The sequence below is a fragment of the Trachinotus anak genome, unplaced genomic scaffold (genome assembly GCF_046630095.1).
Source record: "Trachinotus anak isolate AG129_WGS33_773 ecotype Australia unplaced genomic scaffold, CSIRO_AGI_Tana_v1 ptg000017l, whole genome shotgun sequence".
NCBI classification, from domain to species: Eukaryota; Metazoa; Chordata; class Actinopteri; order Carangiformes; family Carangidae; genus Trachinotus; species Trachinotus anak.
In genome coordinates, this window is record NW_027273868.1 from 2,745,071 (window position 1) to 2,772,780 (window position 27,710).

Consider the following 27,710-nt stretch of genomic DNA (forward strand, 5'->3'; position numbering starts at 1 on the left):
CTGAAGCAAATAACGTTTATTACTTCGTAACAACAGCACATGTCAAGGTCTGGAATTTTAGACTGTATGTAGGTAAGTAAATAAGTAAAGTTTATTTGTATAGAACCTTTCACACATACAAAAATCACAAAGCGCTTCATGCATAAGCAAAAGGTGCTCATCTGCCATTACAAACAAAGCATTAATAACAGGTTTTAACAACAACCGAATTGGACTTTGACTTTCTGGACATGAGGAATCCAGACCAGAGGTGAACAAAAGTTGAACAAGAAACTGTTGATTATAAAACCCTTTATTTGAAACAAAACCAAGGAAAAACATTTGACTGGGATTCAATAGTAGTCTCTTTTCCTCATTAAAATCACTTGTTGAAACATCAATAAAAACACTTCATTGCATCAACAGAGCATAAAAGGTCCAAAAGACGCGATTCTTGTGTGTCAGCGAAATTAATCCATCAGTATGGACACCTTAAGACAGCAATGCTTCACCAATGTGCCACAGCTAAACTTCAGAAAATAAAATACACACCAACTTTACAAATCAACATGAGTTTATACATTAAGACCCACTGGGAAAGGAAGCAGGACAGCACCAGTTCACCTATAATACACCTCACATGTACCAGAATTATCCCTCCGTATGTTCTGGATTCCTCTGCAGGAAGCAAGCATCTGACACTTCATTTCCAAACTCATCACAACTGTCATAAAAATGACTACAAATATTTATAAAGACATGTTAAAACTAACAAGAGGTGCAAGATATAATCTTTTCCCCACACATATATGATCTAAGACACTTAACATGCAGAGAGGTCTCAGTCCTCACAGAAAGACTTGAAGATTTTTACCCACAATTTTCTCAAAGACAGTGACAGATGAGTTAAAACTGGATTTCATGTTAAGATTTGCTATTGAATCATGAATAATTATATTTAATGTCTCCATTATTGTTAGAGGTAGGTGAAAGGCTGGAAAGACATCCGGCTTCATCTAGATCAGTCTTCATCTGTTCCACAGGGGCACCTCACCTCTATGTGGCACAAACACCCAGCGAGAGGTTCATGTGTGCTTTCAAACGTCCCTCTCCTCCACACCCTTGTAGTAATGGTAGCAGCAGTGTTCAAAAGTCACTTCACTGCAGTATATTCATGCATAGGTTACTGGACTAACATGAGTACAATTAATCATTTTTACTTAAAGAGAAGCAGATTATTCATCAACATCATGTCACCTTGTGTTTGGCACCTGGCTGGCTTCACCCAGCCTCAAGATGAAGCCAGGTGCAGTGTTCTAAAACAGGTCCAGGTTTTGTGTGTTGGAGAAACCTGGGTCTTTGCGGAGTTTCCAGTAGGTTCCGTTGTTCAGCCACACCTCTCTTCCAGCCTCATCCACAGCTTTCCTGAGAACACAAAGAAAACCATTCACTACTCATCCTGCAAAAATCTTGTTTCTGTTAACAACATTTTAACAATAAACATTTAAAGGGGAAGAGTTTGATTCATACAGTATACTGTACACACTATACCCCTCCCAGGTTTGTTGGAATTTTTGTCAGCTGTGAGCAGCTCCTTAATTTTTCTTGTGCAATGCATTGTGGAAGAATAGTGTCAATGTCACATGGTCACAAAACTTGATTGTATTCTGTGTGGTTTGACTACACTACATTAACACGTTCAATGTGAACACACTACATACTCAAATTCTGCTCAGGTTTAGTTTGTAGGGTTTTTTTGAAGGGATTTGTTCATTAGTGAATTTTAGAGATGCTTATTGACGGATGTTGAGGTTTTCCTTATATCTAGGTTTCATTATTTTGCTGCAGATCAGGTTTTAACAACTGTTCAAAAACACAAATCCTCACCTGAAGAACCTGGGCATGTGCTCCTCCCCTCTCTTGGCCATCTCCTTCCTCCTCTCCCTCTGCTTCTCCTCCACCTCATCTTTCTTTTTATCTGCCTCTGTTACCTTTCCCTCTTCCAGAAGCCTGATGGAGAAAAGAGGGACAGGAATTTAACGACTGGGCATGAAAGATGGTGCAATAGACATTTTTCAATCCTACCAATAACTCAATAAATTTCTGTCCTGTTTTTCTGTCTGTCCTTTAAATGGTTTGAACTTGGGTGTATTTCTCTTTCTGAGGACAAGAGGAAATGCAGTATCAACTCTGAAGTGTGTTGGAGGAGCGGTGGTTGAAACCCAAACCCTAACATACCTTAACCCTCAAATAAACTGTGATGTTATCAGTGACATCTGAGAATGTAAATTTATACAACCTTGTCTCCAAAAAAGTTGGGACGCTGTATAAAATGTAAATAAAAACAGAATGTGATGATGTGTAAATCATGTAAACCTGGGTGGTGAACCTCTTGCCTTCTTCAATGCATAGACCCATGATGCATTATACCCAATCATCTACTGACCTGTTGCCAATTAACCTAATTAGTTTTGAGATGCTCAACCAGGTGTTTTTTTGGCATCACACAACTTTTCCAGTCTTTTGTTGCCCCTGTCCCACCTTTTTTTTTTTTTTTTTTTTTAATTGTTCAAATTGGGCAGATACTTTTCATAAAACAATAAAATTTCTCAGTTTCAACATTTGATATGTTGTCTTTGTTATATTTTCAGTTAAATATGGTTTTACATGATTGGCACATCACCACATTCTATCATTATTTACATTTTACACAGTGTCCCAACTTTTTTGGAAACGGGGTTGTAAACAGAACTCATTACTCTCTAACTTGTCAGAAACATTCCAGATGACAGCCACAGCTTCTTTTTAGGCAGAAGCTGTTCTGGTTGAGGCTCAGTGTTTGTGCTCGTGTCGTCCACATCACCAGCTTCACTTTGACTGAACACTCACGTTAGTTGGATGAGGCAGAGGCATGTGACTGAACACTAGGTAGTATTTTTTTTAAGGGGACAGTTTATCAAGGCTTACATTTGGGAAAGTATGAACCGAATTAACCAACATGAACAAGATTAAATCGGTGAGAGGCTCTAAATGTCGGTTTTGATACCTTTTCGGTTATATTGCCCCCCTCTTCACTGCACTGTGACAAGTTTAAATAAATCAAACTCATGTCTGTACCTCTGGTCTGGTCTGAAGCGCGTGTCTGTCGGTGGAAGAACAGACTTTAGTTCAGGTGTCAGTTCATTTAGTTCTCTGGCGTAATGTGAGAAGCCGTAGAAGTCGAAGTGGTCATCAGGCTGCACATCTAAACAGGAAATAACAGCGTTCATGTCAACAACTACATCACTAGACAATGTGGAGAAATGTGTAGAAAAATGTGTAGGATCTGTGGAGGGTAAATTTTCCCATCTGCAAACTATGCATTTGTCATTGTAATTCATCTGCAGTATATGTCAATCGTCTCTGTATTTTCTACAAGATGTATATTATTCCTTTCACACACAGTGGGGTCAAAACACACATATACAGTACCTCTTTGACTGGTACTGTATATACACAATGTTTTTCCTCCCATTTTTCATGAGTTGAAAGAGCTAAGATTTTTTTTCTACACATGCAGATGGTTTATTTCTCTTTTTAACATTTTCCGAAATGTGACTGAATCTGTGGCAAGATAATTCATCTACCTGACAGGTGGATGGATTACACACAGCACACACAGCAGGATTATTGCACAGGTGTGCCATGGTCTGATCACAATAAAAGGCCACTTTAAAATGTGCAGATTCATTTTGATACAAGCCTTTCTTTAAGGACTGAACTGTGGATTTGATGACTTGGGCTACAGATGTGGGGGGGGGGGTCGCGGATCAGAAAATGATCTGATATCTGGTGAGCAGTGCTACACATCTCCTTTCTTCAACTGTGTTGATCAGGTTGTTGATTGTTGGCCCACTTCAATGGCTCTCAAGTTGCTGCATGATCACACTGTCATACACGCATATCCAGAGCCTCCCATACATGGTCTGATGAGTGAGAGGCTGGTTGCATGTATGGCCATACTCTCAGAATTGACACTGGAGATGGGTTATGGTCGTGAAATGACCATTAATTTCAGGGGTAACAACTCTGGTGGACATTCAGCATTGTCAAATGCACGCTACCTCAAAACATGCTAAACCTGTGGAATAGTTTTGTGTGATAGAGCTGCACATTTTAGAGTGGCCTCTTATGTTAATCATGTTGTGATCTTTTATTTCAGCTCAGGAAAAATGGAAGTAAAAACAACAACAAATCATGTTTAGACAGTATGCTACTTACTGGGCTTCCAGATGCACTTTGGTGTAGAAAGGGTGTCACAGAAGATGCCTTCATGCCAGAGGCCTCCGAAGCGATGCACAACCTCTCCGGCCTTGTCCAGAACCACGCCTTGCACTTCGTTCTTACTGTTATCTGAGGACCAGTAGCGAGACTAGAACAGAAGTATGAAAGGGTTGTATGGTTAAACAGGAGAGAAGAGGACAGAGGAACAATCCATGTGCACTGTTTTGACTTGTAAGTGAATGAGCAGTAACAGTAACCTTGACGAAGGTGATCTTGCAGGTGCAGATGTCGCTCTTTGTGTTTCTGATGACCACCTCACCATAGTGCTCCAACCACCGCTGCTGACTCAGCACATTGTGGATACATGTCACTGCCTTGTTCCACTCATAGTGATCACCATACCTACACACAAAAGAGTGCATTAATGTTTGACCCCTTAAGGATCATTTCATAATTTTCACAGGTGTTTTGCTACATGTCCACATTCCTGTATTTATCACAGTGAACATTTTTGCCTTTTTCATTTTATCTTGAAGTCCTTCAGTTTTCATATAAAATATCACACTGAAACTCACCTCATAACTACCAGTCGCATGTGTAATGACTTTTAAGTTGATAAAGTGACTGCGCCAAAACATACCTTAAGTTTATGTCAACCAGACAAATGTTTATTACCCATATAAGATTATTACATATTGTACATAGACATACTAATATCTATCTACTAATATCACAATACCTGAACTTGTGTATTGGCCGATACCAAGCACCAATCTGATACCAGTGACTTAAAAACTTCTTCACAGCTGTATACTACTATACTACTGGATGGGATATGATTACTATCGATAAACCCTTTGTAAAACATGAACAAATACATGACTACCATAGATTTTTTTATTACATTGCAAACCACGTGGTTACAGTCATCAACCACTTATATGGATCAAAAAGCATGGGACAAAATTATTACTATACAAATGTAAATATAATTCACTCATAGTAATCAAGTAGTCTGCTTACAGTGTTCATTTTGGGTCTTTTTATACTTGATAACATATCAAAAATAATTTAAAACTGCCTACTGCTGTGAGCTATCATATGCTGAGGCTCTCTGACTTGTTTATCTAACTGTTTCTCATCTCGTCACACCGTGTATGTGTCTGACTCACTGACTCGAGATGCAATGATCAACTAAGGAGCATTACATGACCAGCACAGTAAAGGTGAGAAAAACTGTCAGTCATAACAGAAACACTCCGTCAAAACGTAATAATTCTCAACAATTTATCGGTTATAGGTCTGGGTCAGCCTCTGGGTCTGAACTCAGCCCATGACCCACCTATTAGTGACCTCAGCCAACAGCTAATGTTAGGCTACTTAACAGAAATCAGTTCTTCTTTGCCCCTCCATAACAGTAGATGCCAGTGGCTGCACTGCACAACTTCCTGTGTAGGCTAGTGTTTTAGTGCAGGAAAGAACCAGCACCTAACTATAAAGTTTATCAATACATTACGTGGTATCAGATCAGTGCGTAAACTTCTCTCATACTCTCCAATTCCTTGTACAAAAGTACAAAAATATGTATTTAATGGTGCGTCTTTCATTACATTAATAGGCTCACAGTTGCACCATTTTAGGTTGCAGGAAGTCATAGATTGTTTTTTTTTGTTCCTGGGTGTTTACCAATTTCAGCAATCTTAAATTATTTTGGTCAACTCAAGTCAATCTCTTGAATTATTCTGTACACACTTAGTATCTGGTTTGGCATGCAGAAAGGAAACTACAAATTCAACCACCTTATCCTGGTGCTTTGGTTTGGACATGAGCTGGATTTAAACAGTGAAGTTTTGTTCTTCAAAATAAACATCAAACGTCCGCAGAACATTTTTTTATTTTTAACCCACAAATTCTTTTAACTATAATGAGACAAGATAGCAGCAAGCTAGCAGGTAAGAAGTTAACTGTTTACTGCTGTAAAACACAATCTTTCTAAGTTGTAATGTAAAAGTTTATTGATATGAAAATATGAAGATTGCACCGGTGACCTCAACATCACTTGAAATACAGTTGTCAAGGGGTTAATATTTGTTGAAGTTATAGTTTACTGTTAACAGGTCATGAAATAGTAGAACTTGTTAAAAGAGTAATGTATGAGCAGGTATAGTACTGCATAGTTGTACTTATTCTAACTATATGTAAGTAGTTATAATACAGCTGTGGAACAGGTTGCTATCTGCTGTACTGTATGACTGCTGTCGTTAAAGAAAGCAGTGGCTCACCTGGGCAGAGTAACATTGACCAGTCCAGAAGAGATGATCTCCACTGATTTCCCCCAAAACTTGTTCTTCCATCTCTGATCTGAGAGCAGAAAGACAGAAACAAACAGAGTTAGGTTTAACTGCACTCTCACAGTACAGCTGGATCCAGCACTGATCAGTGAACACCCTGCTCCTACCTTGCCAAAAAGTGAAATTCTCTGACTCAGCATGGCAGGCAGAGATGGGCGGGTGATGGCAGACCTGAAAACACAACATACAACATAGCATTACCGTTTGTTCTAAACCCAGATGTTGACATATTTGTATATCTTTTTCTGCTGGTTACCTGCTCGCTGATATAATGGAAGCCTCTGTCTTCTCTGTGACTCTCATATGTTTCTCCTAGAACAGGGTTGAAGGGTTTGTACCGATACCTCCAAGACGCCCAGGCGTAGCCAGAGATGGAGAACACTGCCACATAAACCTGGCAACAGACACATTTTTTTGAAAAACGTTAAAATCATTAATCATGTTCGTTTTGAGCTCAACTTGTATCTCAGCTCCAACTAGTTAGTGATCTCAATTAACCAAACTCACCATTCTCTCAAATGGATCGTCAATGTGGTTGGCAATGTCTAGGAGATCAGAGTACTCCAGCTCCTCACTGAGTCTCTGCAGCAAAGACAGTGGCTCGTTCAGAGCGACTGGCATAGAGACTCTGGACAGGTCCTTGCCAATGTTGTTGTACAGAATGGTCATGATGCCAATGTGACTGTTGTCTGTTCCTGGGGCAGGGAGAGTGCTCCGACGACCTGGGTCACAGAAACACCAACAGTACAATGAAAAGAAATTTAAACATCTTCAAACATATAGACATTATACAAGTACTGAGAAATAATAAAACCAAGTTTAAACATGAGTCTGTTGCTTGAGTTGAGGTTTTACTTTAGCAGCACCCCCTCGCCAGTTTCATTATTTTCATTATTTTGTGACTGGATCAAATTTTGCACTTCATGTTCTGCTTGTACATTTATTCATCCAGTTGAAACCAAAATTTGCAGCATTGCCGATCAGCATTTCCTTGAGCTTTCCTTGCAATGACAAGTGTGTCCATTGCTTGCTCTTAGAGTTACCATCTGTGCCACTGCAGCCTGCATTACAATAAAGAGAAGGTCTAGACCTCCTCTATTTGGAAAGTGCCTTGTGATAACTTCTGTTGTTATTTGGTGCTATATAAATAAAACTGACTTGACTTGAATTAGAAAGCATGTAATTATGAACCTGAGTGGGGGCAAAACTGCACATTTAACAGAACTTTTATTTTGGTGGTTAGAATGTTTAATACTTTATTTCTTCCATTTTGATGTGTCTGAAAAAAAAAATTTAAATGTTGCCTTATTTTTTCCATGTTTAATCTGTTTTCCTTATTGTACAACAATAATAATAATAATAATAATAATAATAATAATAATAATAATAATAATAATAATAATAATAATAATAATAATAATAATAATCATAATAATAATCATAATAATGAATGAACCTTAAGTCACCTCAGGCTGCCATGGCATCCATTTTGAGAACAATATGCAGACCTCACCCAATATAGTCAGTAACACTATAAATGACGTCCATGAACAGATCTAATGTCAGTATAGCTGTGTAAGCTATGTGAAAATTGTTCTTAAAGTCCCAGTATGTGGTCTGCGTAGGTCTCAGTGCTGAAGAGCCTAGATTTGTGTTCCAGCAGAACACAGCATTCATTCACATCAAAAAAATGAGTCAACACTAGTGGTGGTGTTACCAGTATCAGTGGGCACTGGGCTGGGTTTGTCAGGAGCGCTGTTCAGACTGGCTCTGTAGTTGAGGGTGGCAGTGGCTGTAGGAGGACAGGAGAGAGTCAGTCATTCTTTCCATTCAATGTTTATCTTCCGTCATGTTGGTCAGAAAGTGTTGGAGTGTGATTGGGCAGGATGGTCTGACAGCTACGGATAACTGCCTGGTAGGTAAACACTCACTGTGTCCCTCTTCTGGCTCTGAGGTGCTGGTGGTGGTGATGTCGCTAAGGCCTGATTCATCTGAGGCCTCGGCCTCTGACGAGGTTTCGCATACGATCACCTCACTGGCATCAAAATATTCTGCCATGGAATCTGCCACTGATGGCGCACGATGACTGTGACGTCCCATAGATGGTGTCCTCTGAGAGGGAAAACGCTTTATGGTTCAAACTATATTTTCTTCTTTTTTTTTTTTTTTCTTTCAAGCAAAAAGTTTATCTATGGAAGCCCTGAAAGGCCAGTCATTTTTTGGACATCTGGTAAAAACAAAATTGTTCACTTGCCTTTCAGGGCTTCTGTACTTACCTGCAAAGTACAAAGTAAGAAGTGGAGACAGATTACTAGCTAACAGGCAGGTGGAGAGAGAAACAGACAAACTGACTTTCACACACAAACACACATTGCAGTACACACCTGGTCCGCACGGACAGTGCAGAAGGATTCCTCAGTAGAGTCAGAGGACAGGGAAAGTGAGTGGACTTTGGTCAGACGTGACTGTATGTCAAGCTATGCACATGCACAGATGCATGCACAGACATGCACAGACCAGCCATGCAGGACACAAGAAGAGGAGGCACAGAAAAATAAATGATCAGAACATAATGCAGACTCCATAGCATTCAATGTGTCACTCTATTGTCTGACTGTTAGCAGGGGCCAGAGGATAAAACTGCACCAACCCCTGCTGTCTTCTTCATGCAGAGAAGATAGCAAGAATGAACTGACTCGTTGACTGTTGAATGCATTGCTCACAGTGACAATGCAGTGTGACAGGCAACTGCCAGGCAACTAACAATAAAATAAAGCCCAAAGTCACATCAACTCAGGTCCCACTTGTTCAAACATACAGTTAAATGCAGCACAGACAGAAAACAGGGCAGTCAGCCAAAGAGAACCTCATGCAACACCAAACAAGAAGGGTTACTGATCACTGTCAGTGTGGCTGCAGGAATAAAAAGCCCCTCGACTGATGCAACTGCTCAGTTTCACTGAGTGACACCGCTCCTGTTATTTGTGTCTTTGTGTGTGCAGAAAGAGGGAGTGAAAGATTTTAGGTGTGTTCCTTAAAGTCGCGCCTGTGATAACTTGTCTCTGTCTTGTTTAGAAACAGCCCAAACCTGCTCAACAGTTTCACACAGCACCTCACCAACAGACACTGAGGGCTTGGCCTACATTGTATTTTGCAGGCTGTTACTAATATTCTAAATAAAGTTATTTTTGTGTTGTTTCCAGGAGGACAAGTAAGAGGTGGTGGTGAAGAGAGGTAAAGGCAGACACATCATGTTGTCATCTGGTTCAGAATGAATGAAGAATGTTTTGAGTTTTGTTTCTATGTATTTCAGCTCTAGTGTGTGTGTGTGTGTGTATTCATGTTACTTCAGACAGTGTGCTGCACAACGTAGCAAGCTGGTGTGAGGTGTCCTGCCTCAGGTCCGGGCCAGTCCAAGCCTGCCTCACTCTCTCTCTCTCCAAGGATAAAACCTCATAAATGGATGTGAGAGAAGAATGAACTGCAACACAACAGAACAAAAACAGTAGAGTAAGAGTGGTATTAGTTTATGTATTTTTCACTTATTAAACTCATTTTAGTTTATAAAATATCAGAAAAGAAAAACTAACAATAGTCAAAAGTAACCAAAATGAGGTTGGGATCAGATAGCCAGTTCCAATTTGGATAAAATATACTGGTTTGTTAATTAATCTCTCATCCCACCTTTTAACTTTTTATTACCAAAGACCAATGTAGAAAACATGAAGGTAACATTAGCAGCTTCTTTATTGCTATTGCTTCTACAGCTTAAAATTACCAGTGTTGTTAGTGCTAGGTTATATCAGCTGTAGCTAATTAATGTTAAATACACTACAGCCCCAGTTCAGCTTTTTGTTTCAACATTTTGAGCCTACTGAGCTCACATATGTGAAACTATAATTTGGATCAAGCAGTTTGTGAAAAAAAATGAGGTGTAAAAGTCACAACAATCAACATGTTAGATGTGCTGCTGCTCAGCTCATTTTGAAGTTGGATCTACAGGTTGTGAAAATTAATTAGGTTACCTTAATGAATGTGAGTGTTGATTATTTGAGTAGCTTACACTTAGAACTGATCACAGAGCTAAACTGAATATTTGAGTTGTAGTTATTCATAACTTTAGTTACTTGCAAATAGTATTTTAGGAGATTTAATAAGGATTTGAAGTCAATACAGGACCCTAACAAGAAGCCAAAATGACTCCTTGAAACAGCTCATTTTGACTAAACAATATTTTAGCTTACATTAATAACTTAGATATAGTATATCTGACAATCAAAGTTGACTGAGTGACTAAGGTTGACTGAAGTTTCTGTCAGGTAAATCAATTACATATTTATTTTTTTATTTATCTATTTCAGAAAGGTAAGTGCAGAAATGTACTGACTATGTTGATTAACACTTGTCATGAAACACTCGCTGAATTAAACCTATTAAGAGAAAAACAGCTGTTTGGTGGGGAGACCATACCCCTCTGGGAAACAGTGCAGATGTCCTGGTGGAGCTTTTTGGCCTCAGGTGAGGTGCCATGAGGATTGGACAGCTGAGAGTAGACAAAGTCAGGGATAGACTGAACAGACGCCTCCAAACCAGAGCAGGCACTGGTACTCAGGTGGGGGGAGGTAAACTGGAGAAGACGACAGAGAATAGGAATGGTATGATATCTATCTGAGGCATTAAGGCTACATCCACACTACTATCTTTTCATTTTAAAACACATATTTTTTTGCACACACTACTCCAGAGTTTTTGAGCACCTAAAACAGAGGCTTTTGGAAAAGCTGCTGTGCCAGTTTGAAAACTCCAAGACTGCGTTGTAGTCTGGACAGAAAAAACCTTTGGAAACAATGACAGACACACACTGCTACACCCTGATTGGGTCTTATCATCCCCAGTTACTAATGATGAAAAGTACTGAGGTCAGTCCTACTATTCCCCCCATGGCTTCAACACGGGACAAAGTCCTGGAGTGACCAATCCCCTTCCCTGTTTTCTTCTTGGGTTTCTCCAGAGACAGATTCTAAAACAGAGACCAACGGGGTTATAGCTTCTCTCTTTACAAAAAAATTTAAACATACATTTTTTTTCCGAACATGAACATGTATTTGTAGACCAACATTTACAGTTACTGTCTTGTCATCTATAATGAAAATGAATAGACCATCTGACTTCAATGCAGTCAATATATTTACTGTACTTAATTTCTCCCTTGAAGATCAATGTGGTACCTTATTAACAAACTGTTGTTTTTCTAGAGAAATAACTTTTTGTGGAATCACAGACATTTATAGTTGTCACCAGAACACTCACCTGCATGCTGATTCTCATCTCCAGTTCTGTGTTTGTGATTGGCAGGCCTCCTTCCAGCCAATGGAGTCGCTGTATAAGTTGAGCGAGTTCTGTCAGCTCTGCCTGACAGCGAGCCAGGTCTGACAGACAGAAGGTCAAAAGTTAACAGTTGAGAGCTTATGAGAAAACATGCACAAAGGTTTGCATTTGTTTTTATTAATACAGTGAGAATCAAGTAAACACATTTATTTTCTGGATTTAAATATTTGTATGGATCATGCAAACCAGGCCTCAGTCTAATGAATTACAGGTGGGTCTCACCATTTGAGGTTGCATCAATGTCATGGGTCTGCTGCAGCCAGGCGGACACCTTCCTGGTCACCCCTGGGTTGGAGGTGATGGCAGGGGCGGGGCTTCCCATCTCTGGTTGGTACACTGAGGCTGAGCTGGCATAGTGAGAAGGCTAAGGGATGAAACATCATAGTTAAAGTTAAAATAAAAACCAATGACTCTTCAGTTTTTCTTTTCAACTATAAGACAACTGTTTTATCATGCATCAGCCAGTTTCAGCGCTTTCTCTGTTTGCTTCTATCCTCCTCTCTGACCTCACATATACAGTCTTTTAATACAGCTGAATTCACAATAAAGCTGTTTGTATTGACATGTTTTTCTGTTTCTGTTGTCAGACGACAGAACAAGTATGAAATTGTTACTGAAAAGTGGCCCATTAAGACTACCATATTTTCCGGACTATAAGGCGCACTTAAAAGCCTTTAATTTTCTAAAAAAACGACAGTGCGCCTTATAATCCGGAGCGCCTTATATATGGATAAATTCTGGTTGAGTTTACTGACCTTGAAGCGATTTTGTGTGGTACATGGCACTCACGGCGCTCTGTCAAAATGTTTTAGTATGACTTTGGTAAACTACAAAGCCGCACCGCTTGCAGCATTACGGCTATCGTAGTCAGGAGCGTCGCGGAGTAATACATACTGTGCTTCACCATAATATTACAGTGTGCGTGTATAAGGACCTATAAGGAGTTATTGTGAATACGCTAACGTTTGATTTAGCGGTATCAAACTGTGTTTTTTTTACGTGTTACAACTGAACAAGGTTGGGAGTTATTGTGAACACGTTTAATAAAGTTTGACTTTTCTGACTGTCTTGTTTCGCTTAATGCGCCTTATAGTCCGGTGCGTTTTATATATGAAAAAAGTTCGAAAATAGACCATTCATTGACAGTGCGCCTTATAATCCAGTGCGCCCTATAGTGCGGAAAATACGGTACATGTTAACCAGCAGTCACTTCCAAGCTGCTGCTCTGCTGCTGCTAAAATCCTGACTGTATAGCGACAAAATCATCTCTCAAAATCACCAAACACATAAATGAAAGACTGGCTGTGATTTCTGCTGTATTTACTGATAAAATGATTACTCAGAAAGTTAGAAGCTCATTCAGCTGCCATGCTGTCAGCATATAGAGGTGCCCAACCCCTCACTCAACTCTATCTGCTGACTTTTGTTTAAATTGGTTCTGAAAATATAATGAAATGACCATATCCTATTTAACTTTGGCTGAAAAAAATTTTAATTCTATTACATGGACAGGATTTGTAATTTGTAATTACCCAGCATTTTAGTGATACTGACCAGAGATGTACTCAGTTTTGTTGTATATTCAAAATGAGATCTGTTTTCAGCAAAAGGCATTTTTATATGAAAATTCTTAAGCGACACATCTAAAGCTGCACCCATTAGAGAAAAACTGTGTTCTACTAGGTATTAGACTTTCTGTTATAACTTTAGCAGGAATCTCTACTAACTGTTGCTCTGTTTTTATGGGCAAGAGTGGCCATGGCTGGCAGGGTACTCTGGCCCATGGAGAGAGCATGAAGGACGCCATGGTGGACACTCATCGCCTCATTTTTCCGAAATACACGGTGGGCACACAGCTTGGTTAGCCAGATGTAGAAGATATCGTAGCTCTTTGCCTAACAGGAAGGAATAGAAGACAGAAAGCAAATTAGACAATACACAGGAAGTGAAATAGTGGGGAACAAGGAGAAAGCAAATGTTATGTTTACTTCATTTGAAAGAATGACCAGACACTTGGTTGCTTCATCTGGATCCTGTTGATTGTGAATTACAGTTTTGGAAATGGTAATCGTCTGCTATTTGTGTCTTATTCCCACTCAATCATCCCATAACCACCTCAGTGATTCTAAAATCTAAGTGAATGCCTTGTGTTGGTTACCTTGAGGTGGTAGAGGTTGTCCCCAGCATCCAGGTCTATGCGTTTGGATTTCTTGTTGATGGACATGACAGCCAGGCTGACGTCCAGAGAGCCATGGAGCTTCCCTCTCTGAATCTAAAACACAGTGACAGAACATGTTATATTCATTGTCTCTCAGAACCTATTCAACACATTTACACAGGTGTCTTAGGCCACACTGGAATCAAGCTCATGCCTTTGGGCCAGCATGGTCTTGGATGCTGTATTTCTGTTCATGACTTACATCTTGCTGTGTCTTTGAGTACTTTAGAATTCCTTTTTCCAAAAGGAAGAATCTCTGAAACAGACCAATCACAGTTAAGTGTTAGACAGAAAACAAAGACAACCCAGTGCAATTGCATCATACTGACTGGTTAGAAGGTGGAGCAACTCTGCTGCCATCATGTTAACCAGCAAATGTTTACATGTTGAACAGACATCATTTAGCAATCATTTTGAAAACCTGTGTAAACAGAGCAGAAAGGTTCAGATGCTGTTCAGTCTGTGCTGTGCTCACCCTGTGCCAGCCTTTGAGTGGGTACTTCCTCCTCTTCATCAAGTAGCCCTCACAGATCCCAGGGATACTGAGGTCCAGAGAGGAGCCAGGAACAGAACTGATGTCCACATGCTGCAAGTCATCCAATACCTCCCAGTCACGAGCCTGACACAGACAGAGAAGAGAAAACTCTTTACAATAAACCAAAATGAGTCAAGAGACAGTCACTGGTGTAGGTCAAGATTTTATTTTATTTTTGTGTTCAAGATCCCATATTTTACAATCTCCCAGTGCTTTAGTTGAAGTGTTGAGACCCATAAAAAGATATATTTATGGTTTTAAGAGCCAAAACCATCTCAAATGTAGTTTTACATCTCTCTCAGGCTTCTCTATGGAGCTCTGGCAACAATAGATCAGTAAGCCAATAAGAAGAGAGACTCTAAACCTCTCTTCTGCTTGGCTGACTGTTTTGTGAGTGTTTGAATAAAAATATAGCAGATATAACATTCAGAGAAAAACCAGATCCTGCAAGGTTGGATGGTGGGTCCAGGTGGGCGGGGCTTGGGGCGTGGCTGATGGCAATGACAGCTTTGTTGTCCTGACGGCTCATTTTAAGACTGTTTCTGAATACAGGCTGTGTGCATTTCTCTGTGGACTGAAGCTTTGATACTTTCACAGAATTAATATAGAACCTAACCTAATCAAAAACACATGGACCTGTTTCCTGTTTTTGATGCGAAAAGCTTTAAGCCAAATGTTAATAATTTTTAAACTTGAAAGTCAAAATATGATCACCTCCCTACTGCACCTCTATGAAGCTAAAATGGTACAAATACAATACAATAAAATGCAGTAAACAAATGCATAGGGGCAGCAGGGAGTTCAAATCCACACACTAAAAACAGGATAGAACAGTCAAATTCTGTACTTTTGAGACTTGTTACCTGCTTTGAGCCAGTACTGCTGTTCCGTGAGTGGCCAGGTTTAAATGTGCTGGCCGGGGATTTGTCAAGGCCACTGATCACTGACTGGCTGCTGTTCAGAGGGGGTGGACACACCTGAGGGTCCATCGGTGTAACGTGAGGAGGATATCGCTGCATGGAGTCAATGGAGCTTCAGGGCAGGATGTGTTTCATTGCAAACTACACAGGACTGCAGAAGTCAACAAGAAATGTCAACACTACAGTGATTTTTTCTCATGAAGACAGAAAAATTAAACTACACAATCAAGTTCAAACCAAGTAAAACAAATGTAAATTCCAAAATAGTCTATATCAGCTAGCTTAGCTCCATCAAAAGTAAATATCTATCTTCATTTATATAGAGTCAGAATAAAAAAATAAATAAGATCCCATCATGAGTTTACAAAGAGACATGCAATCGAAATCATAATCAGCGCTATTCTTGCTAATATATCCTAGTTGTCTTGTAAGTCACTTTTGATAAAAGCTTCTGCCATATGAGCAAATATAGATGCAATGTAAATGTTCCTCCAGTTACCATTTGTGTTTTTCTGATTGGGAAGTTTCAATCAAGAAAGTTTGACTGTTTCCAGGAATAGCCATGATTTCATTTTCATTAATCGCAGAGTTGAATACAGCTGATTTCTACTCCTGAAATAAACTGTTCTGAAGTATTGGGTCTGAGGCCAAAATGCTTCAAATCAATGCAACCAGAAAACCATTGCACAAATATTTTCAGTCTTATCTAACACCTCTTGTACCTTTGTCATACATGTCACTTTTTTCTTTTCCTCTTCATGTATCCACATGCATCCATGTTTTATTTGTATTAGGGAAAACTCATTTTCTAACCCAACTCATCATCATATAAAATTTTCCATAATGGATGCACTCACCAAATGTGAAGGAATTTGTCAAATGACTGAGACCAATGTAGATATAAACCCTGTTTGTCTTATATTTGATTGTAAAATTCAAACAAGGCACATTAAGCAGAAATGGTATATAGGATCAGGCAGACAAATATAACACACACACACACACACACACACACACACACACACACACACACACACACACACACACACACACACACACACACTTATAAAAATGGAGGCAAAACTACCTACACTTTAGGGGGTGTAAAGTACCAGAGGCGATGTAGGAAGTCTAAAAGTCACTAGACCATTAGGTCAAACAGACAGACAATGTAATGCTTATTAAGGATGAAACCATAGTCAACAGAAGGCTCATTGAACATCCAGTGGCTCTTCCTGTTCCTCTAGAAAAAAAACACCAATTAAAAAGCAACACACCACCCTCCGCAATTGCTGCCATTCGCTTTTCTCATTCAGAAGGCGACATAAGCCTGTAAGAGGAAGTGTTCAAGTCCTGAAATTCCAGTCTTAAGTTTTGAGAGGCCTGACTAGATTCTGGTGGCAGTTAAGCCATCACAAGTGATGCTGTGTTCAAAGAAAATTTGGATATTTTCCACCTCAGTTCAGGATGGGTAATTAGACCTGCACCCCACTGGCAGCGACCTTGAACCAAACACTAACTAGACTCTTACTTTCCTATTTCCTTTTCCTAATTAGATAATTTATCACCTCATGTTTGTCTGGTCAGACATAGAACTGAACAATAGCCCTGTGCTGCAATGTTATTGCAAATAGATATATTACAAATATATACAAATGTAATATCAATTTGTCAACCTTCAATGATATTACTACACCATCAATACTTTAGTATCTCAAAGTGAACTGGGCCATTGTGGCCAACATTGGTTACCAGATGTTGATATAGTGAAATATATCCACATACCATGATGTAAAATTTCACATAGCATGTAGGCTTTATCCATATCAACCACCCTTACTCTGAAAATGAGAGAACAAAAGTGCACAACAGCAAGTCCTCAGTAATACTGACGGCAATGTAGCATGTAAAACATTATAATCAGGGCATGGACAGCACCCTTGATATCAGAAAAGTCTTGTTGCACAATTACAAATGAAACACACCTGTGTTGTTGTGATGTCTTAAGCTGCTCCACCAGTAGTCCACAAGAAATCCCCTCAACTTTCTCTCAAAAAATAAATAAAAAATAAATTAAATCACACCACCAAAATAAATAAAGCTATAAAGTTTCCTTCAGCATCAAACTGTCCTCAGTGAATCTTGCTTCAACTCTCCCGTTGCACTGAGAGCAATGACCACACCTGATTGACAATGTGCTTGTCAGACAAGTGCATATCAAAGCCAGCGGGTATCTGGGCGGGGCTGAAAGTAGAGCAACACACTACCTGACCAAACGGGCCTGCCAGCTCCGTCGTCATGAGGATCAATGTCAACAAAAGCAACAACTCACAGAACGCTAAATCACACTTTGAATCACACTTTAAATATGCAACAAACTATGCAAGTTTCTTTTATAGCAGAATAAAAAATTTAAAAAATCAGTTCTTAGACAATATGAGTAAGATTCCTCTGTGCCATTGAGCTCCATTGTTGTCTAAAAACATATGAATGAGCCACACTGTTGCGCCAGCTGAACTTCATTACCACGAACACACACTAGTTTATTTTGACTCAGTCTCACATACGCTGTCCTGCTGCCAGAAATACTCACTAGAGCACCAATTGTGGACTAATCTGCTATTAAAAATAGCGAGTAGCATTTGCTCTATCTCCCTGTCGCTTCAGCTAAGAAACACCCCATAACATGATGCTGCCACCATCATGCTTCACTAGGGATGATACGGACCAGGTGATGAGCAGTGCCCAGTGTTCTCCAGATATAGTGCTTGAAGTCCTGCTCAAAGAGTTCAATTTTTTTAGACCCATGAATCTTTATCATGCTCTCAGAGTCCTTTAAATGCTATTTGGCAAACTCCAAGCAGGTTTGGAATTTTTTATTTTTTATTTTTTTTCATTTTGTTTATGCTTTCATTATTCTTCCCAAATTTTGAAAGTCAAACAATGTCCCAGTGTCCACAACAAAGGGCTATGTTTTTTTGGGAAAAAAATAAAATACTGCATGTAGTGTAATAATAGGTCTAACATATCTGGGCTGTTGTTCACAAAGCATCTCAAGGCGAAAAGTAGCTCCTAACTTGGTGACTTAGGAGAAACCCCTAAAAATAATGGGCGTCAGTCCTAACTTCAGGACTTCACACTTTTTTTTCCCCATTTAACACTAAAAGTAGCACCTACGTCTGGGAGAAGTTAGAAGTAGTCGAACTCACTAAGTAACTCACTAAGACCAAATCATGAAGAATCATGAAAGGGCTGCAGCCACCTCGCAACACTGTGCTACTTGGCAACAAGAAAAATGCAACTGCGTAGTGCTGACCGCTTAAAGCTCTCCCAGCCGGGTGTAAGCCGATCTATTCACAAAACAATAAATGTTCTGTGTAGACCCCACATAATAGGACAATTCATACAATTTAGATATTAATCAACTACAGGGAAAAATATCTTCATGGCAATTGCCAGTCTACCTGGTGTGATCAGTTCCATAGATGGAACACATGTAAAATTATTGCACCATTGCAAGATTAGCATATATTTGTAAACAGCAAAAAGAGGGGAAAAAAAAAAAAACAAAAAAAAACCAAAAAACTATCAACATATTCAATGCTATTACAATTCTAGACATTGTTGCAAAGTGACCAGGACATACACGCAATCCGTGGATCTTAATGGCCTGAGGTAGCTGTAAAGGCATCATATTCATCATATAAGTTGTGTCACAGACGGGACCAGAGCTACATTACAACAGGTACAATAGGTGGCTAACAGGCTCTTATTTTGTGGGTTCTTATTTTTTTTATTTTTATTCTTTCTCCATTGAGTGAATTCAATGCAAGTTTTTATTGTAAAATAAAATTCTCAAAAAGTAAATTCTCTCACAAATTGCGCATGTGCATGCATTTTCACCGGCACAGAACAGTCTTTCATCAACCAATCACTGTGGCACTCCTTGCCCTGTCTTACACTCTGACTCTGATCCTCTTCATCACCGGTCCTTTTTACTTCCTGTGGTTGTGCGCTACTTATTACTAGATAGTACTTTTTATGCCTTCATGCAAGCCAGGGCTGGAGGCATTATGTTTCTGAGATGTCCGTGTGTCCCATTCTTGTGAAATCTCAGTAATTCCTTGAAAGAATATTCGAATTTGGCACAAATGTCTTTTGTGAATACAACATATCAGATATGCCTAGAGGGAATTTCATTACATCTGGCACAACTATTCACTGTGACTCAAGGATGAACCAATTTGAATTTGAAGGTCAAAGGTCACTGTGACCTCACAAAACATGTGTTTGGGTGTAACATATTTACACTCCTTACTGTAAAAAAGTGGCTTTTATGTATTTTTGAATATCAGTAATTTCACTCTTAACTATTGTTTCAAACTCAAGTATTTTACTTTTTTTGTTTTACATATAAAGTTGAAATCATAACAAAATAAGTCACATGATGAAGTTATGATTAAACATATGAGGAACCATCTGCCAGAACTGCAACAGTCCCAAATCAAACACTACTGGCTTGTCGCATGACCAACAGGATGTTGGGTCTGGATAAAGGCTATATAATAAAATGCTCACAGTGGATCCTTCAACTGTGACTTCTACGGCCACCTTTGCTGTCAGTGAGGTGTGAACCACCTTTCTGCTGTTTCTGAGACTGAGATAGGGTTGCACATTTCTCTGTGATAAATGATTCGATATGCATCTAGATACACAGGTTACGATTCAATTAAAAAATGATATCCTTTTATTACAGACCGATTCGATACAAATCGATTCCATACAGTGTAAGAACAATACGATTCGATTCTATGGTTAATATTTATTGTAGATATTTTATATAATAAAGAAGCCAAGTCTATGAAAGTGATAGTACAATAGTTTCTTTTAAATTTGTAAAAGACTGGCACAAAAAAAAAACAGAACAAAATCAAATGTCAATGTATTTATTTTTAGACGTGGACCAAAAAAAAGTCTGGCTGAATCGTTGGATGGGAACTCCAGAGGTAAAAGTAGCACAGGATAGTAACAAACTTTGTTCAAGCTTCCCTTCCTTCTTATAAAACCCAAAAACGGTCCACACCTTGGATTTTTGTTTCCCCGATGTGTTGAAAATCTTTCTCGGTGCATTATCACCTTCGGTCAGGCTGACGCTTTCGTTCTCCACCTCCTCCATTTTCAGTGTTGTCCCTTGTTTATCACTCATGCTAATACCAGCTAGGCAGCTACGGCGTTTCGTGGGCAGCCTCAGCTCTCGCGTTGTTTTAGAGACCTGGTGCGTGTGTAATGCCGCCAACCGATTCAAAGTCTCGCGATACCCGATCCATGACTCTATAACCGATTAATCTAGAAATTCATTGATAATTCGTATCGATTGAGGAGGCTGCTACCGATGCAGCCGTATCTCTCACTTGTTGAACCGAATATCCGGTCGCATCGGTTTATCGTTCACAACCCTAGACTAAGAATGAACGAGCAGAGAAGTAGAGGAATTTAAATCAGATTGCGAAGGACATTGCAGTGCACGTCTCACAGAGACCCTAGAAATATTGCATTTTGTCTGTGTTTTGTGTCCGCTGTTGAGTTTGTTGGTCAAACATCTCTGCATTTTCTGCTGTTAATTCAACATGAAGCGGCAGATGTTTTGATTTATGTAGCTTAATATTGCTACATAAAACCTATGGACACCTGCTGGGGTGTCCTGGTGTTTATATTATTTTCCCCCCATTCATAGCAATGAAGTAGGCTAAATAACAGAAACACTTCTCTGTATAATGCAATACAGCTCAACAGCACCATACACTACATCCTCTAAAACGATCATACAGTTGAATCAACAACTCTCTACAACAATTTTAATAAAAATGGAACATTATAAGGGAAGATTTATCAGACTGTTTACTAGACTGCATTCATTTTACCTTGATGTACCTATCAAACTCCCAACTGGGTGGATATTTATAATTATCAGTTGTATGAACAGGCTGGAATTTATTGGTGGCTTTTGGTATGGTTTTCACCTGCAAAAGCATATACATATATACATTGAAATACCAATGCTATACACCTACATATATACGTGGTAGTCTAAAGACGCTCTTTAATTTAATATTTTCATCATTTACTCATCACCCCTTCTCCCTTTGAAAAGTGTAATGACTGTCTTTGTACTTTGAGAACATTGTTACACAAGTAATTTTACTAAAGTAAAATTTCTTAACAGCTCTTAACTTGAGCACAATTATCCAGTACACTTTCCATTCCTGCTGACAACATTCAACTCTTTCAGCACACATTTTTAAGAAAGTGGATGTGTCTGGATGCAAACTAAGCAATATTCACCGTTTGAATGAAATATCAGGGTGCCACTGCCTGAAACAGGCCTGCTTCCTCTTTGGAGCAAAATTGCAGCTCTTTTCAGGAGCTTTAGTATCAAATAATACACAGTCGAATGCAAATTCTTTACTTGTCAACTAGTTTGAAGTGAAAAATGTATGAAACTCCACTGATATTGTGGCAGGTTTCCACACATAAGTCAATGTCATCTGTCCATCTTTGGTGAACATCCATAGTCCTCACAATAATACCTCACAGCTGATGTCACGACCTAGGTATGACACTTACATGTTGTGTCATTAACCAGCATAGAGGAAGAAGTTCAGAACAACCATGAGAAGAATGTGGTTTGACCAGTAAACCAGAAAACAAGCAGGTGAGATGAGGTGGTGAGGTGAGACAGCCATGGGAGCATTGTTAACACTATGCCTTGAACCTTGCCATGATACAAAGCCATGTGTCAGTTGAAGAATTTGGTGTTTGAATTCTGTGAAATCATCCAACAACATGTTTCTCCTTGCTCGTTGTGGGTTTCAAGATGCTGCCACAGACAACATCCTCAGTTTCAAACCCACTGCAACACTGGCAGTCAAAGTTTCAATATCCCAGACAAATGGGAGAGATTCTGGTCAAGTATCTTGAACTGTAGCTTCAAAACAATTTATAAGCAGGCTATATAAAAAAATTACATCATCAAGGTACGCAGATATTCAATACAAGTCACATGTAAGTCTACATAAGTCTCGTGACCTTGTTCTACCCAAGGCGGCTTCACTGCGGTGTCTTGATTCAGTTCTGCAGAGACAACCTTTTTTTTCAACATTTGCAGGCTGTTGAGAAATTCAAGCCTCCATAGCACTGCCATCATAGTGACAGCATCTGGTTATAGTTATCATTATACCTGCCTGGTTTTTAGAAAATACTTTCTAAGGTTTTGGTAATGAAAAAAAATGTCATTTCTGTATTTTTACATATATTTATTTCTACATTTCTACATTTATTTATTTATTTCTGTGTCTGTATGTTAATCAGGTAGGTGGACCAACCTGAGTCTAAGGCTGGATTGGATATAGCAGTGTGATTGATTGGATGCATCTGCTACTACTTCCTTGACTGTTACACAGGAGCCCGCCTTTCCAGTGTTGCTGAATTAATGACATTTTTTTCACAAAGCACTTAGCAACAAATCTAGTGACTTTTTGCATAAACCTTAACTTTTTCCAGGAGGAGGAAAGCAGAGCTGCCAGTACTGCCCTGAAATACCCTCAAGGCGTTACTGAGATATCGCGTTCATGAGAATGGGACTGACAAACAGACATCCCAGAAACTGTCCCAGAAACAACGACAAACCCAATGGGTGCTGTTGCCAGCATGGAAGCCTTAAAAAAATCTTTTGGTGAATGATTGACATTGTTGACACAGATCCACTATTTTAACTAGATGCCGAAACAAATAAATATAATCAGTGGGAATGATATCACACCTGAGCTGTATTTGTCCTGGTATAAAAAACCATGATGATGCAGTGTTAAAGCAGTTTGATCAGCTGAAGTCTCCAGTCTCTAACAGCTTTAAAATAAAGGAGTGTCTCAATCCAGCCTTCCATGACACATTCTTTCTCAAAGGATGGTCTCATGTATAGTATACCCACTGACACCATCTCTAAGACACCAACATGCTCGCCTGAACAAAAATAAGTAAATTAAAAGTCCTGTATTTTACACTTGTCCTGTGTTTTATCTGAAGTGTTGATCTCCATAAGAAGATATATTTGTGGTTTAAGAACCAAAAAACATCTCAGTGTAGTTTTACATCTCCTCTCTCAGGCTTCTCTCTGGAGCTCTAGTAACAACAGGTCAGTGAGCCAATCAGAAGAGAGGATCTGGGCCTTGAATAAAAACATAGCAGATTTCAGGTTAACACTTAGGGTGTGGCTGAGGGTGGTAACTGCTTTGTTGTGACATCACAAAATTCCAAAAGTCCTGACAGCTCATTTTAAGGCTCAGGCTGTGTGCATCTCTCTGTGGACTGAGGCTTTGATACTTTCACAGTATTAATATAGAAGCTGGACCTGCTTTATAATCAAAAACACATGGCCATCTAACTTGATGGTGGACAAGATAAACTTATTGGTCACCTGAGGAGCCATGCAGGAGACATGAAACAAGGAAAATGACAAGTATTCCATATCTACAGGTAGAACCTGAACTAACCGGATATAAGATTCAGAGAGAGATGCAGATTGTATCATGGAGTTGTTATGTAGTGTTGTCGAGAACAATCTGTACTATCACATTCATGTCTATGTGATGTCATGTCAGACAGGGCTGAGATCTGAACGGACTGGTTCTGTCTTTCACTGCCTCCCTCCTTCCAGGAATGTGCCAGAGTAACATGCACAGGCTGTTTGGCCACAGGTCACTAATAGGAATTCTCTCTGTTAACAACACAGGGTTAACGATCCAACCTAAGACTTCTGGGTACAGATTTGTTCTAAAACAGGAGGGAAAAGTCAAGTGCTTCACATGGTTTAAACCTGTAGCCTCCTGCAGTGAAGACAAGCAGTGCAGCTGGTGGCATAAATTCCCACAGAAGCTGTTAATGTGCATGTCAACAAAGTATAAAAGAGAAACAGAAGCACGCTTCATTGTCATTCACTTGTTTCTGGTTTCAGCTAAATTGTGTTGCAGATTACAATGTTGTGGCGACAGACAGAATGATTTATCATTTTACTTTACATCACTGGAAGCCATCAGGGCTGTGTCTCAACCTCAGTTCTTTTTTTGGTAAAGTCTGAACTGTGTCTGTAGCCCACAATAATGAAAACTGTCAAGTAGGCTCCAATGGCTCGCCTGGTGGAGTATGTGCCATGGTGGCCCAGGTTGGGGTCTGGCCTGGACCCTTTGCTGCTTGTGATTCCCTCTCTCTCCCCTGACATTCCTGTTTATCTCTATTGTTGCTATAGAAAAGGCAGTGAGCCAATTAATCATTTAGTATATGTATTAGTATATAAAAACTGAAACTGAGAATGCTCATCAGAATTTTTGGAACCCCAAGTTGACATGTTCAAATGTCTTGTTTTGTCTGACCAACAGTCTCAAAGTCAAAGATACTCAACTTACAATGACAGAAAACTGAGTAAAGGAGCAAATTCTCCGTATGTTATTATTATTATTATTATTATTATTTTTGCTTGATAATTGCCTTATTGTGGATTTGTTATTTAAGGCAAGTGATGTCAAATACAATCTGTACTATCACAACAAATCCATGATAGGCAACTAACTATCCAAAATATTGCTGATTCATTTTATGTCAATCAGTGAATCAATTCACTGACAAACTGACATCACAAGATCAGATAAGCCTGACTATTTTTTTTTTTTTTTTTAATATTCTTATATTTTAATATTCGAGAACTTTGGCCTCTTTTGTTCAATGAAAAACATTATTTTGGATGACCATGTCTCTATTTGAAAGCATTTTTGTAACAAATATTAGTTATTACATCTGTGCTAGTAAAAGAAAAAACTTTCTGACAATACCCTGATCCTACATGTTGGCCTCTTCTCCACAGATTATGATACAGAAAAGACTTCTAGAAATCTATAGAATAAGAAACAGCTAACACGGGCGCCTCGGTGGCTCACCTGGTAGATCGTGTATCATTAACCTGCAGCTTCCTGGGGTTTGAATCCAACCCGCGGCCCTTTGCTGCATGTCATTCTCTCTCTTTCTCTCTCTCTCGCTCTCTCAAAGGCATTAAAAAGCCAAAAAAATAGGGGTGGGGAAAAAAATCAATTCACATAAGAATCGCGATACTAATCATCCACAATTCTGAATCGATTCATAAACTTCAAACATCGATTTTTTATTAACGTTCCTCCGTCTCTCTGCGCGCCCCCACGGGCTTCCTTACACAGAGTTGCAGCAACTTGGAAAAAAAAAAAAGATGCAGCACAACTCTACTGTGAAGGGGCAGGAGCCATGGAGGAGTAACAAATTCAGCCAGTCTCATCTTCAATGAAGGCAGGAGTTTGGACTCATTTTGGGTTTTATTATCTTCCTGGGACACAGCAGCTCGACATGAATCATTCAGTATGCAAGGTTTGCAAAACGAAGGTGAAGTACTTTGGAAACATTACAAATGCCCGTGCACACATCGCACGTCACCACCCAGAGTTAAAAGGAGCGACAGCGGAACAACAGCCACCTCCAGCAGCCAGCCAACATACCCGACACCAATTTGTCAACAAACTCCCAGCCAACTCTGAACGGGCCAAAAAACTAAAACTAAATCTATCGCCTGTTTTATCTCGAAGGACCTGCGTCCCTACAGCGTAGTCGAGAACACAGGTTTAACACAGTTCAGCATGAATAAATGTTGCCTTTTGTCTTAAGTTTGCTTTTGTGTGATTACATCATTGGAATCACTTTATTTTAAAAAAAAATCACATTATCTTATAATGCCATAATTTGCCTTAACAGACTATGCATTGGATCAATTTTTGAATCGAGAATCGTTTGAACCGAGAATCGATTTTGAATCGAATCGTGACCCTAAGAATCGGAATCAAATCGAATCGTGAGACACCCAAAGATTGACATCCCTACAAAAAAAAAAAAAAAAAAAAAAACAGCTAACATGTTGACAACAAGGCACTACTTGAGAAATACACACACCTCTGAGCATGGTGGATTATAAACATAATTTCCAAGGTTTTGAGCACTATAACCCTAATTTGTGTATCTAATTTATCACCATTACATTCAAGACACAGAAGCATTTGATCACCTGGTTCCCTGCAGTATTTGAAAATCAAATCAAAACCCTTCCCACTACTCTGTTATTTCCAGAAGCCTCAAAGTGAAGGCTATTTCAACCATCTGGATGAAAAAACACACTACACTGCACAGCTGAAGATTTTTAGCTTATTTCCCAAGCTGGTAGAAAATGGTAGGCAGAAATGACATTTGTACAAACGTGAACCAAAATTTTAAATCTTATCGGTTCCATATAGATGTTTGTTTCCAATCTTTTATATTTTCATACACAAATAATGTGTTAATATTTTGCATGTGTGCAACAAAGGGAGAGACGTCGAGAAACGAGTTAAAAATCTTATTACTCAAAGTCAAAGCAACACTTCGAGTGTGAATTCAGCAGCAAACAGCGGTGTTGAACTCTACCAAACAAGACAACACACACACCCTCCGGGTCGAGTGTGAAGCATCACAAGGTGTGCGAAGACGAGTGAGCGCAAGCACATGTTTGGAACAGGTTTGGTTCAAGTGAAAACACCCCAAAAAAAAAAAAAACCAGCATGGCGGGAGGAACACTACATGACACAGTTTATATCTCCGATAAGGAGTTTTTTTTTTTGACGTATTTCGTAAAACATTTGGCATTAGCTTGTTAAAAACTACACGCGAAACATGTCCCTTCGTGTCGTTTTTTGTGACAGTGAATTTTTGTAAATGCTGTAAACAGAAACGCTTGCCAACATAATTAACCGTTTAAAAAGTTGAACAGTATCAAACATTTAACCTGGCGTCAACTGAAGCGATACAATCTTTCTGAGCGAAAGCTCACCTGTGAGGCGCTTGTGGGGCTGCGTGTGGCTGGCCCGGGAGCACCTGCTGCACTGATGAGGCCCCGCCTTCTGCTCCCTGCGTGCGGTGGCACAGATTGGAGCTGCAGGTGCACCGGCGGGACAGTT

General features: G+C 39.4%; 1 protein-coding gene across 8 annotated transcripts; it reads right to left on the bottom strand.

Moving 5' to 3' along the window:
- Positions 1-274: 274 nt before the first annotated feature.
- Positions 275-27,710, bottom strand: LOC139634770 (oxysterol-binding protein-related protein 7-like). 8 transcript variants are annotated; one of them, XM_071501408.1, is made up of 24 exons: positions 17,640-17,846; positions 17,440-17,495; positions 15,598-15,805; positions 14,675-14,818; positions 14,402-14,455; positions 14,140-14,253; positions 13,709-13,876; positions 12,204-12,345; positions 11,904-12,022; positions 11,524-11,613; positions 11,064-11,220; positions 9,941-10,074; positions 8,978-9,070; positions 8,525-8,705; positions 8,311-8,385; positions 7,101-7,315; positions 6,850-6,987; positions 6,701-6,764; positions 6,525-6,603; positions 4,500-4,644; positions 4,240-4,390; positions 3,097-3,223; positions 1,867-1,989; positions 275-1,404 (listed from the first exon to the last, which is right to left on the bottom strand). In XM_071501408.1, the coding sequence occupies exons 3-24, from the start codon at positions 15,751-15,753 to the stop codon at positions 1,296-1,298; spliced, it is 2,778 nt and encodes a 925-aa protein (XP_071357509.1). In that variant the 5' UTR covers positions 15,754-15,805; positions 17,440-17,495; positions 17,640-17,846; the 3' UTR covers positions 275-1,295. The 8 variants fall into 8 exon arrangements, with proteins under 8 accessions (XP_071357509.1, XP_071357512.1, XP_071357514.1 ...); XM_071501411.1 differs by having other exon boundaries at positions 15,712-15,805; positions 17,640-17,769; XM_071501413.1 differs by lacking the exons at positions 17,440-17,495; positions 17,640-17,846 and adding an exon at positions 27,584-27,710 and having other exon boundaries at positions 15,712-15,805.